Genomic DNA, 13,850 nt, shown 5'->3' on the forward strand with positions numbered 1-13,850 from the left:
CCCGTTAATAAATAACTGCTGGACCGACAACCTTGAGCAGCTGGCAGCAAAATGACAGCTGTGGCGACGCCAGTGAGGCAGCGGAGCCTCCACTAAAGACACCAGAGCACCATTGCAATCCGGCACGGATTAAGAAGGGTGGAGAAGGGCCGCTCGCTCGCACAGCAGCAAGATGGAAGATTAACCTGGAGTCACAGTGCTTTCAGTCAGGAATAATTACATCACCACCGCAGGATTTCCTGAGTGACACAGCTTTTTGCCAATGCCGGCACCAGCATCTCCAACTTTGAGTGGCTGGCGTACATTTTTGCTCTGAGGATATAAACGTGCACTTTGCTCCCTAGAATCACAGTCAGAAAAAAAAGCGTCATTTATAAAATGGGCTTGCCAGAGTTTAGTGGGGTTTATCTCATTTTCGTGTTTGCCGTCTATAGTTTATCATCTTTGATTTTCAGTGTTCTCCGATGTTTCTTTTCAGGATGTCACAGCACCAGGACCCAATTAAAAAATGGACACAAACATTGCAACCCTGTGCCACATTTTAGAGACACGGCATTAATTATGATAATATTATTTGTAAAAAAAATGAGGACCCAATTGTTTTTTTTTTTACATTAGAGCATTTTTAATCATACAGGTGTAAATCCCACCCATTTCCCACCACCAGTTCTCACAGAGAAGTCCCACTTTGCACAATTTTTTTTAAAGGCTCAACAAACAAACGGCTCAAATCTCATCAACGCAACCAACGGTGAGCCAGCCGCGTGACTTCAACTCACAGAACAGAGACCTGTGATAGGTCACTTACCCACGTCCTCATTTTTAACTTACAGCACGCCACCCATGTATTTACCACATGACCCACGTCTTTTCCCTGCGGTGTTTCGGTTGGTAAAACATACTATTTTTTTCCCCCGTCATTGCGAGTTTGTTACTCCTTGGTGTCTGGTATTCTTAAAGGCCACCGTAGTATCCGTGTCTGGGGTCTACACCCTGGCCATTCACCTCCAGAGAACGTTTCTCCCCGGCAACGGAGCGCAAAGCCCCCCCCCCCCCCCAAACACCATTTCGCTACGTTCGGAAGCGGGACTGATCAAAACACGCCTCCGTCAGGTGGAGCTTTTGCAAAAACCCTCTAATTAATCAAAGCTTACAAAACTGAAAACAAAATAACCCGGGCAAGCCCATTTAAAAATTTTTTTTTTTTTTTTTTTTTAAACAAAAACATTTAAAAATAGTCAGTACAGACCCGTTTTCTACAAAAGCATCAACTGTTCACACGAATCTCATGGACTGATGTGATTACTAGAATGGAGCAGTGCACTGCAGGAAGTAACAACCAAACAGTTCTGTATCATCAGTGAGGATAATTGTCTCTCTTTATTTTTTTCTTTGAATAAAGGCAAAAGCAGGAAATCCAGGTCATCCGTTACCCCCCCTAAGGGGGTATTGGCAATGCTGCGCACTCCAAGCCGAAACTGAGCCTGACCACCGTTTAAGAAAACCATGGTTTTTCAAGTTACCCTTACGGCAGAGTGTGCCACATATGAAGAGAAATTGTCAAAGAGCTGCCAAACAGTTACTGTAAAATGCATTTAATGTGTTAACCCAGAAACCCCCTTTCCCCCGAACCACACGCTTTACCACCACAGACTGGAAAAGAAAGCAAATCAGGTACACGGGAACACCAAGTGGGGGGGGAAAAAATGAAAAAGAAAATCAAACTTCCGCGTGTAATTTTATTAAAAGCTCATCTCTCCTTTAGCACAATCAGAGAGGGCACGTTAAACCCATTAGCTGCATGTTCCTTGTTTAAAGTGTAGGAGAGCACCTTACTGTTTAAGGATATTAAAATTGATCTGAATCTTTAGTTATTGTCATAAAAAAACACCAATAACGACTGCAATTATATCAAACATCGAGAATAAATCATAACTGTAACAAGTTCAACATTAACAACAATTACAAAAGACCCCTCAGTGCTGGTAATAAAGGACTAGCTTTTTCTGGTCGTGTCCTATATGGACATATTGTAGTCCACACTTCACGCAGAACAGAAATAGTCATTACACATTCCTGGTTACAAAGCATCCTTAACCTCTCAAAAGCATTGTGACTATAAAGCTTAGACGAGCCTTGACACAGATGCAAATTAAACACACACACACACACCCGCACGCACATGCACAAAACACAAACGTACAATACATCACACGTGTCATTTCCTGTTAGTGAAGACTGTACACGGACACCTGACCAATGGAAGCCTAGACACTATGACCCATGTAATGTGTAGTCCTACTACCCGGCAATGTCCAAGTTCTTAAACATCACAGTTAGAAGTTATAGGCTCACACTGTGGAATGGGGGGGGGGGGGGGGCGTATGAGGGGGTGCAGAGGACACGGACAGCCCTGGGACAGGCAGCCAGTGTAAGGTCTCAAAACGCTGGAATTTGGTATAAGATGCGCCAGCTAGTTATTTATTTTTCCCCACTGTTGTTGTATTCCGATTGTTAAAACAGCACCAGTTTGTTTTTGTTTTTTAAAAACAGAGAAGGCATCATCACCATGTCGAACGATCTCACAGAGCCAGAGGTTTAAGAAAAGAAGAGCAAAACGTAAAGCAAAATCAAAAAAGCATGAACCGATGATTCTTACGTTATCTCCACACACCACGCAACCCGAAAAGAAAAATGTCTATGCCTGTGTTGAGGGTCGTATACAGACTGGTGATTTAAGAGGCAGTCGGGGGGAGACGGTAGACTGTGGCTGATTAGGCCTCATAACTCCACACTGAGTGCATGGAACAGTCAAGGTGAACTCAGTGTTCTGTTGGGTCTGTCGCCGTCACGGCAACGGTTTCCCCGCCCCCCCGAGCGTACATCAGTCTGTCCGACCAATGTTATTGGCTGCGCAGGTGTTTTTGTTCAGCACCAATGAAAATGCACCATTATCCCCGTCACAAAAAGCACTTGGCCTTGCCTGTATTTTCCTTTGTCAACAACAACGTCCGCCTACTCATAAATTAAAGACCTTTTTGCAGGTTATTTATACAGAAGTATGATACAACCTTGTCTGCATTGATAGACTGTCCTGAATGAAACCGAAGCAAGTTTTCAGAAAGAAAAAAAACGTGTTTTCTTTTGTGTCATACACAAACACACTATATATGTACGTACATATCTATTTGTATGTGCGTGTGTGTGTGTATATACATGTATATATATTATACACACACACACACTCATACATACCTAGTGAAAACTTAATTTGTATCAATGACCCGGTGCCAAGCTCAGCAGATGGCTTTATGGAAACATGCAGTGTATGTTCACACTAGGCCTTAAAAGAGAACACCTGCATTATTAACACAATACATTTTTTAAATATCACAAACAAAGGAATGCCACAAAATGGCACACAACTTCCCTGTGTACAAGAAGCACCAAAATGTTTCTAATAATTGTTGTTGACGTTCTTAATGTTTCATAAATAACATTAGGCACAGTCCGGAGATTAGATTGTAGCACCAAGAGTTGTTTTTTTTTTTTCTTCTTCAGACTGTGCGTCACTTACCCTAAGACCTATTGCGTCCTACACCGTTTGCTCTAATGTTTTCGGGAAAAATGAAATAATCCCAATACAATTATCACCATGGAAACAAACAAACAAAAAAAAAAAATTACAGGATAAATATAATAAACTAAATTATAAACAATTATACAGTCTAAGGAGAGTCACTCCATTTCACAGTACGATACTTCTCTATGAAAACTGATTACAAAATAAAAGTTCAAAATGAGTAATTAAAAAAAAAAAAAAAAAGTCCCCAGTAGTTTGACTGTCGTTCGTGAGTTTCCCAGTGTGTGAGAATGTTTGTACTAGAGAGTGCGTGTGCGAGCCCGCGTGTTGATTGGACTGGCTGCAGAACTACACTGACAGAGGATTTTATTTAATCAAATATATATAAAAAATAAAAAAAAACCTTGCTAATACACGTATTTGAAGGCAAAAAATGCCCACAACACCAGCAGAAACTATGCCTCAGTGACAACACACACACACACATTTACATCAATTAACACAAGCTTGCTTTGAATTCACTGTACACACCATCGCATCCTACATCTGCAAATATATTTCTCACAATTTTATCCTGACTAAAAAGGATAGCTTTCCAGACACTCCTGGTCCAATTGCCTAAATTCTTCATCGACAATCTATATGCATTTAGTGTACATACATAAATATACAATCCCCCCACCCCCCCGCGGCCACTCCACTATTTCGTGGTCCCCTCGTCTGTGATGCAGGCAGAGGTATAATGGTCAAAGGTGACGGTGGATTTGAAAGGAAGCTTAAAATGACTTGCATTATTAATAATGATAATAATAATAAAAGGTCTTATTTCTATGCAGAATTCTCTTAAACTAAGCTGTAATAGTCGGGATGACTGACAGCTGGCTGCTACAAAAAAAAAGAAAAAATTCAAATACAAAATAAATCATACGAGTGTGACCAAAACGAGTCGGAGGAGCTGAGGAGTTCACCCGTAAAAAGCGGACCGGTGGCTACGCTTCTATCCGGTTCTGACTGGGTTCTATCCGGGTTCTGACCCGGTTCTGACTGGGTTCTACCCGGGTTCTGACCTGGTTCTGATTGGGTTCTATTCAGGTTCTGACCCGGTTCTGACTGGGTTCTAGCCCGGTTCTTACTGGGTTCTAGCCGGGTTCTAACCTGGTTCTGACCCAGTTCTGAGCGTGTTCTCGCAGTCCTGTGGATCGACTACGGTCACTTTGCCTTCTACAGCCAGCCGAACCACGCCGAACCACACCTGGACCGGCCTGGTCAGCGGGAGAGCTAAAAACACAAGACCGCCCAGCAGCACCACAATGGATAAGAGCCCAGCTTTAACGACCGGTCCGCGCGTGCGTATGATTCTCAGACTGCTCCATACGTGACCGTGCTGTGTACTCCGTAACCGTGGAAACTCGCACCATGATTCTCAATGACTTAAAAAAAAAAAAAAAAAAAAATCATTTTTTTTTTTTTGTTAAAAACAAGCTGCTGACTCACCGAGCCCACACCAGTGGTACGTTGTCAACACCTCACACAGGTATGATTATATCCAGTGTTAAATTCAGAGAGGAGAGCACCATTAACGCCACAGAAACCTCAAAGTTGCTTTCAAAGATGCATATTTTCACACACCAGAGAAGTAGTAAAATAAGTTAAACATTTACGAGGAAGGGGCGGTGGATCGCTGTGATGTAAGATCCTTTACGCTGCAGCGGAGAGAACGGAACTGAGACAGAATACCACTGGGTCCAGACAGGCCGGCGCCATGGCGACAGACAGGCGACGCGCTGAGACCCCCCCTGCCCCGCGGTCGAGAGGGGCGGGGGCGAGGAGAGGCGCTCCGGCTCGTCTGCGTCCCGTTCTCCATCCTCCGGCCAGGGCGAGAAAACAAAAATGGCGCCGAGCGGCAAGGCGGAGGCGGGGCTTAGCGCTCCACGGGTGGAGGCGGGGCTCAGCGCTCCGCGGTCAGCAGCTTTGGGTGTCCGTGTGTCTGTGCGTGTCCGTGCGTCTGTCCTGAGCTTAGCCATCAGACCGGCCGACCCCGTGTGCGGGGGGGGGGGGGTTTGTGGGGGTGTGTCCCTTTAATTTGGAGGAGGGGAGGAGCGTCAGTCACACGTTGGGTGCGGCACCGGCAGAAACCCTCCTCACCTCCACTCACCGCACCGTATCTACTCTTACCTACATACGACGACAGTTTGTTATTTTAAAAACATTTATTAACAGTCAAATAAAGTTTTTCGCATTGTTCCTGGGCGGGGGGGTATTTGATTAACATTATATTTGGTGCATTGTACTAAAGGACACACAACTCAACCGAAAATAAAATGCCAGCCCCAGTAAGAGGTGCCAAGGGCCCCATCACTCCCTGATGCAGACTTAAGAGCACCCAAAACACCGACACCCCTAAAAGCAGGCACCCTAAGCAAACCAACCTCACACTAAACGCAGCAGCAAACTTACGTACGGTACGGACAGGGCACGGACCGTACAGACCACCGCACACGATGGATCTGTCACTCAGTCAGAAACCCAGACGCCTGTGGCATGATCAATATTGCTTATTATTATGTTAATTCCAGGAACATATGGAGATTCCACAAGGAAGAGATTTGAAAACATCACATTGGTTGACTTCCCATTTCGGTTATAATAATGGTCGGCATGTTTTTTGTGTAACAGTCTCTGGTACGTTTCCCGCTTTCTATTTGGGTTCTGCTCTCAGTGACACTCAATTAACAGCAAACCCAACTCACTCACACCCTAACGACCTGTGATCTATAATGCCTACAACCGAGCTGGAAAGAGCAGATCTGGTTCTAAAACAAAAACACACCAGCCAGTATCTTGTCGTTTTAACTTCCTGTTAACGCTCACCAAACTGGGACTGCAAAACCCACATCCGACTGCGCTGTGGGATATTTACTTATTAATGCACTTTAGCAGCAATGAATATTAATGCTGTAACGCGTAATATTCAGCATGCCAAGGAGATGAAACGTGAGGTTATTCCCGTAAAGATCACCGCCGGGTTTGATCTAATCTCTCTCTTCCAGGGGTGCAGAGACTGCTGTGGATGCCTCTCTCAAGTGTGACCAGGCTACAGCCCCCCAGCCCCCTCCTCCCTCCTCCCTGCCAGGTACGCACGCACACACGCACGCACGCACGCACACACACACACGCACGCACGCAGGGCTGGGCCGTCTCGACGCCGCTCAGGACTGGCTGAGTGTATGAATGTATAGTGGAGCTGCACGTGCGTTTTTGTTTCGTTCTTTTTGTTTTTGTTTTGTTTTGTTTTGTTTTGAACACGCAGCCAATGAGAGAGGCGGCTCAGAAGTCAAGAGAGCACCAGTCTGTGGTTGGAGGATGACGGAGAGCACCGGTCGGTCTGTGATTGGAGGGAGCACCAGACTGTGATGAGAGGATGACAGAGAGCACCAGTCTGTGATTGGAGGCAGCACCAGTCTGTGATGAGAGGGAGCACCAATCAGTGATGAGAGGGAGCACCAGACTGTGAGTAGAGGGCCACACCTCCTTGGTCCACACCTGTCCATTTGCATAGGTCTGATAATAGGGTTGAGGTAGATTTCTTCAGTTACCTACCACAGAGGGGGAAAAAAAAAACAACACAACAGGACATCAGCATACGGACGAAGCCCTGCCATTGGGCACAGGGGTCAGCTGCTTTTATCAGCAAATCAGGACGAAACGCTGGAGTGTCCAATGAGCTTCCCTCTGAACCCCATGCAAGCGCACTGAAGCGAGCAGCCAGTGCTAGCGGAAGCGAGCGCGCCATCTGCATTTTTACCAGCAGGCTTTGGGCATGACAAAAATAAACTGTGACTAGCGCTTAAAACAGGCTGAGAATGAAAGAAATATCGGCTGCAGACTCTGGGGTTTTAAAACGGCGTGTTCCGAACAGTCTGGCCCTCCTCAGGCAGCGCTGAGCGTCTGAGTCAGCGGCCGTCACCAAACGTGGGCTGCTCTCCTTTTGTTTTTTTTTTTGGATGTTTCAGGTTCATGACCCTGCACATCTCCGCAAAGCAACCCACGACTGTACAAGCTGTTCTCACACACACACACACACACACACACACACACACACACACACACACATACATGTGGGAGAATCAAAGCGCCCTTACTGACACCCCCACACAAACCTCCCACCCCCCCCCCCCCAACAGCAGACTCACCTTTTATTCCCGGACTGAGCAGCAGGATGGGGAAGCACACGGCACAGCCAGCCAGCCCCCCCGTCCCGTGTCCCTCCCTCCCGCCCCCCTTACCCCCCCCCCCGAACCCCTCGCCCCGCGCCCTATCTGGGCCGGGGGCTGGCTGAGGCCACGTACGGGGACTGCATCCCCAAAGTCCGCCACATGCCCACGCCGCCCCCCCCGCCGCCGCCGTGGGGCAGGGGAGGGGCAGGGGCGGAGCGCGGGGCCGGCAGGGGAGGGTGGTGCACCGTGAAAGCGCGCGAGGAGGAGGGGGGGAGGGAGGAAGCAGCGGCGGGGGCGGAGCCAGCGGACACCAAAGCGGAGGATGAGGAGGGCACAGAGAGGGAGAGGGACGAAGGCAGCGCTCTCTGGTGGTGGTGGTGGGGGGGCGCGGGGTGGGGCCCGCGGGACTGGGCCGGCTCGGGGGGCGGGGGGGTGGAGGCGGCAGTCAGCAGGGGAGGGGGCGGGGGCAGGGAGAGGGGCGGGGCCTGCGGGGAGTGCAGGACGGTCTGGGTGCGGCTGGGCTGCGTCTGGGAGAGGGGCGGGGCTGAGGAAGAGGAGGAGGAGGAGGGCGCGGAGCTGAGGAAGGCGGGCCCCAGGGGGCCGCTCTGCTGGGACGGGGCCTGGGAGGAGAGACTGAGCAGAGAGCTGAGGGCCCCGGGGACCGGCAAGGAGGCCCCAAACTGCCGAGAGGAAACTGAAGGCACCACGTGGTGAAATATACCTGCAGATACACAGCGGGGGGGAGGGGGGGGGGGGGGGGGAGAGAGAGAGAGAGAGAGAGAGAGAGGGGGCAGGAGAGAGAGAGAGAGAGAGAGGAGAGGGGAGGGACAGAAATGGGGGAGAGAGAGAGAGAGAGATGGGGAGGGACAGAGATGGGGAGAGAGAGAGAGAGAGAGAGAGATGGGAGGGACAGAGATGGGGGAGAGAGAGAGACAGAGATGGGGAGGGACAGAGATGGGGGAGAGAGAAAGAGAGAGAGAGATGGGGAGGGACAGAGATGGGGGGAGAGAGAGAGACAGAGATGGGGAGGGACAGAGATGGGGGAGAGAGAGAGAGAAAGATGGGGGAGAGAGAGAGAGAGAGAGAGAGATGGGGAGGGACAGAGATGGGGGAGAGAGAGAGAGAAAGATGGGGGAGGGAGAGAGATGGGGGGGCTCAGCCAGGTTGTGCATAGCAGACAAGCACACAGAAAGCAGGCAGACATTCCCCTCAGATCCAAGACCAAACCGGCCCTGCGTGAGCGAGCCAGGCGTGAAGGTCTGGAGTTCAGAGAGAAATGTCTGCGTCTAAAACAAAACAGTCAGAGACACCCAGGGAAGAGGACCCTGCTGAGGAGGCTTTCAGGCTCGCAGGCTCGGGGGGGGAGCAGTCAAACTCTGCGGGGGGGGGGGTAAAAAGGGTACAGAATCCTGCAGCTGTCTCGCTAGGACTGCTATTACGTTTCCCGCAGGCTTTCCTTAGAGACGTAACCTACGGGAATGTGGTAGATGTACACAGGGCAATGCACCTGCATATCGGTCATGTAAGTTTGTGGAACCAGTACAGAATACACGAGAGCTGTTACCAGCTGAGATATTTCCGCAGGCCTGTGTAGCGTTAGCGTCTTTCTGTGCCTGTGGGGGTCGCGGTCGGTGAGGACGGGGGGGGGGGGGGTTTGGGGGAAACAGAGCCATTTTCCCTGGGTGTGCGGTAGCGGTGGCCGAGCTGCCAATCAAACGGCAAAGCGAGCAGCAGGGGGGGGGCGGAGCGATCAGGCAGGGGCGGGGCTTCACACCTACCTGCGGCTCTCCCGCCGGGAGCCCGGACGACGGGACGGCTAACGTGCTAACGGGCTGTAACGGGACGGGTTAGGGCGTTTCGAGGGGCTCACCTCCTGCAGCGCCCCCGGCCAGGCCCGTGGTGGAGAAGGCCCCCAGGGAAGTGTGTCCGTTCACCAGGCGGGGCGCCCCCGACGCACCCCCCGAAACGGGCGTCTGCCCCCCGAACAGAGGGTGGAGGACCGAGGTGCCCCCCAGGGGGAACTGCCCCCCCAGGTACTGTCCTACGGCGACCCCGGGGGCGGAGGAGACCACCGCGGCCACGCCCCCCTTCCCGCCGAGGACGGCCCCGCCCACCGCCGCCGCCGCCGTCGCCGCGGAGATGAACAGGTTCTGGCTGCCGGGCTTCAGCTCCCAGTCCCTGGGGGCCTTCTGCTTCGGCTGCCGGTCGGGACCCCCCCCTGCCGCCCCCCCGCGGCACCCCTGGCTGGGGTCCTGGCTGAGGAAGGGGTTGTGGTTCAGGAAGGGGGTCCCGGAGGGGTGCGTGGAGTCCGGGGCCCCTCCCTCCCCCCTCCGCTGCTGCTGCTGCTGCTGCTGCTTGTGATCCGAGTCTGAGTCGGTCCCGCCTCCTCCGCCCCGGGCCCCGCCCACCCCAAAGGGGGAGCCCCCCTGCCTGGGGTCGGCCGGGGGCTGCTTGAGGTCGGAGATCGGGGAGAAGGTAGACTTCCACTTGCTGGAGGAGGTCGAGGAAGAGGAAGACGAGGAAGAGGAGACCTCACTGCTGCTGTTTCCGGATCTCCGCCCCAGCGAGCCACCTCCTGAGAGAGGAACACACACACCCCACACACACACACACACACACACACACACACACACACACACCGCACATGCACACACCACACACACACACACACGCGCGCGAACACATAGACACCACACACGCACCGAGTAAGTGACTAAACGCGACAAAACAAAAAAAAACTGTGTGCTTGACAACACAGCAAAGCCCAGAGTCGCTGAAGAGATGCTAGACGTGTATATTCTGAGTCCAAGTGTGAAATTCTGAGTGCAGGAAACCGTGTAGACGTGACAAAAACCCAAATAAACGACAGCACAGCATGTGACTGCCGCACGGAGGGAAGGAAAACCCTAATTTAACGTTAAACCAACGCTGTCTTTTCTCCTTTAAAAGGCAGCGGTGAATGGCGTCTCTCTCCCCTGCTCACCTTCCCCCCCCTTCAGGGGGCTGTCTCTGCTCTCCAGGGAGATGGTGGCGATCTTCCTCTCGATCCTGCGAGGCAAAGCAATTACAATTAAACCCCTTAACGAACGTTCCTGTTCCAAAGCGACTTACAAGCTTAACGTTGTTTTTCTTTCCCATACTGTCCATTTATACAACTGGATACATAGAGGCAAGTAAGTACCTGGGTCGAGGGCACAATGCCAGGACTCTGGCTGGGAATTGAACCTGCAACCATTACTAAACATTACAGCTTAGCTGTGCGTTTGTGTCTGTGTGTCAGGTCACTGTATGCTTATGGGTACCATGAGGCATAGACATTACAAGCCTAGCAGTGTGTTTGTGTGTCAGGTTATTGTGTATTTGTGGGGACATTACAAGCCTAGCGGTGTGTTTGCGTGTCAGGTTACTGTGTATTTGTGGGGACATTACAAGCCTAGCGGTGTGCTTGTGTGTCAGGTTATTGTGTATTTGTGGGGACATTACAAGCCTAGCCATTCGTTTCTTGTGTCAGGTCACTGTGTATTTGTGGGGACATTACAAGCCTAGCTGTTTGTTTGTGTGTCAGGTTATTGTGTATTTGTGGGGACATTACAAGCCTAATGGTGTGTTTGTGTGTCAGGTTACTGTGTATTTGTGGGGACATACAAGCCTAGCGGTGTGTTTCGTGTCAGGTTATTGTGTATTTGTGGGGACATTACAAGCCTAGGGTGTGTTGTGTGTCAGGTACTGTTATTTGTGGGGACATTACAAGCCTAGCGGTGTGTTTGGTGTCAGGTTATTGTGTATTTGTGGGGACATTACAAGCTAGGTGTGTTTGGTGTCAGGTTATTGTGTATTTGTGGGGACATTACAAGCCTAGCGGTGTGTTTGGTGTCAGGTTACTGTGATTTGTGGGGACATTACAAGCCTAGTGTCTTGGTCAGTATTGTTGTGGGCATTTCAGCTGGTTTGTGGGGTTACTGTGTATTTGTGGGGACATTACAAGCCTAGCGGTGTGTTTGTGTGTCAGGTTACTGTGTATTTGTGGGGACATTACAAGCCTAGCGGTGTGTTTGCGTGTCAGGTTATTGTGTATTTGTGGGGACATTACAAGCCTAGCGGTGTGTTTGTGTGTCAGGTCACTGTGTATTTGTGGGGACATTACAAGCCTAGCCATTCGTTTCTTGTGTCGGGTCACTGTATGTGGACATTAGTGGTGGTTGGTGTCGGGTCACTGTGATTTGGACTGGAGCTGTGTCGGTACGTGGGTAGAGTGGAGCTGTCGGCGGGGTAGCCCGGGTCCTCGTCGTCCGAGCTGGGCGGGGAGGAGTAGCGCCCCGAGCCGTTGAGCTCCACGGGCCACTCCCTCTTCAGGACGGGGGGCTGGTCCAGGTCCGTCCCGCACGGGCTCCCCCCCGCCTGCTCGGGGGAAGAGATGGCGGCGATGTCCAGCGGCTGGTTAATGTTGTTCACCTGCCGGGCCCGAGCGGAGAGTTTAGGGCACAGGGGGGCGAGAGGGTCGGTCTCCACGGCAACGTCAGCACTACGTTATTCATTTAGACTCATCTTTTTCATCTGACAGCTCCCTGAGGAAGCGATCCGCTTACGAGCTGTGAACTACACGTGGACCCGCAATGAAAATATTTTGGTGAAAACAGAGAGTGACGCCAACCAACTCATTCTTCGCGTAAATAAACTAACTGCCAAGTATTATATGAATAGTGTCCTTCTAGGATTGTCTATCAATGCTATTCATTCACTTTCTCGCAAAGCCTTGTGTGCCAGAACCAAAAATCTGCAGGTTACGAAACGTATGAGTAATCATGTATTGCAGTAAAATGCTTATTACAGTGGTCCAGACCTGGTTCAAACACGTCTTTGTTTCAGATTCGAATACTTTTCTGTGCTCTATTGATCATGTCTGGTGTAATTGAGCCTGCCAACATGACCAGAAGGCAGGGTTTGCACTTTCTGAGAGCATTTCATTGGTTCCAATACACCAGACAAGATCAGTAAAGCGTAGAAAAATATTTGAATCCACAACATATACGTACTTGAATCCAAAGTCTGAAGGGCTCTCTGCCCGTTACAGGCACCCAACCCAACAACCGCAGTTTCATGGCTCACCATGGAGTTGATGTTGAGGGGGGAGCCAGAGGGGTGGTTGACCCCGCCCACTCCAGGGAAGGACCGCCTCTTGGGGGAGGAGCCTCCGGGAGGGGGCCCGCCCGCCGAGCCGCGCTTCCGCCGCCCCCGCTTGCGGCCCTCGTGCGAGGCGGAGCCGGGCGAGTGGTGGTGGTGGTGATGGTGGTGGTGGTTGCCGTGGTGGTTGCCGTGGTGATTCTGCCCTTGCTTGCCGTGGTGCTGGCGGGAGGACGAGGAGGAGGACGAGGAGGAGGAGGAGGAGGAGGAGGACGAGGAGAAGAAGATGCGGCGCTTGGCCTCGCTCTCGTGGAGGGGCTCCGAGTCGGACTCCGCCTGCCGGCCGCCGGGCCCCGTCTCGGGGAGGATTCTGGGGGGGCCGTCGGCGTACTGCAGCACCCCCCCGGTGCCCGGCGGGGGGCTGTAGCCGGAGGGGCGCCCCTGCAGGCCCGACGGGGGGGTGCAGTGGGGGGGCGGGGAGGAGGAGGCCGAATCGTGGTCCAGGGAGAAGGATCCGGAGTGAGAGCCACCGTTCACCATCACAGAACCCGAGGAGAACCCTGAGGGAGGAGACGCGAGGCTGATCAGCACCCAGCCCGTTCACCACCTTCACCCCGACCAGGGGGAGCCCCGCTCCTGGACCCGCTTCATCCGTTTCTGCTTTTCATTCCAGCCTCAGGTACTCGATTTGCACCCCTCGCGCACACGATCTGACATGACGGCTATGTGTCGGCTAGCTGAGTAACAGCAGCACTCCGTGGGCGGGTGCGAACGCCACTGGCTGTACATGCTGCTGATCAGAGGCTTGTGAGCGCATCGGTGCCGAGGATAACCAGAATAACCTCTGACTGCGAGGACCAGGGCAGCAAACCGCTGTGTTAGCGCAGAGCCGTAGAGGCGCTAGCTCCTACCTGAGGTAGGGGTGTGGG

At 51.8% G+C, this 13,850-nt stretch overlaps 1 protein-coding gene across 1 annotated transcript in view; it reads right to left on the minus strand.

Annotated features, from left to right (window-relative positions):
* Nucleotides 1-1,719: 1,719 nt before the first annotated feature.
* The window catches only part of dot1l (DOT1-like histone H3K79 methyltransferase), a 37,180-nt gene continuing 25,049 nt past the window's right edge, over nt 1,720-13,850 (minus strand). Inside the window, exons 23-28 of the mRNA XM_064330332.1 lie at nt 12,907-13,481; nt 12,044-12,252; nt 10,784-10,848; nt 9,671-10,372; nt 7,777-8,521; nt 1,720-7,179 (exon numbers count right to left, since the gene is read on the minus strand). Coding sequence (XP_064186402.1) covers nt 7,899-8,521; nt 9,671-10,372; nt 10,784-10,848; nt 12,044-12,252; nt 12,907-13,481 — 2,174 coding nt within the window. The 3' untranslated portion in view covers nt 1,720-7,179; nt 7,777-7,898. The remainder of the gene's footprint in view (nt 7,180-7,776; nt 8,522-9,670; nt 10,373-10,783; nt 10,849-12,043; nt 12,253-12,906; nt 13,482-13,850) is intronic.

The sequence above is a fragment of the Anguilla rostrata genome, chromosome 4 (assembly GCF_018555375.3).
Source record: "Anguilla rostrata isolate EN2019 chromosome 4, ASM1855537v3, whole genome shotgun sequence".
NCBI lineage: Eukaryota > Metazoa > Chordata > Actinopteri > Anguilliformes > Anguillidae > Anguilla > Anguilla rostrata.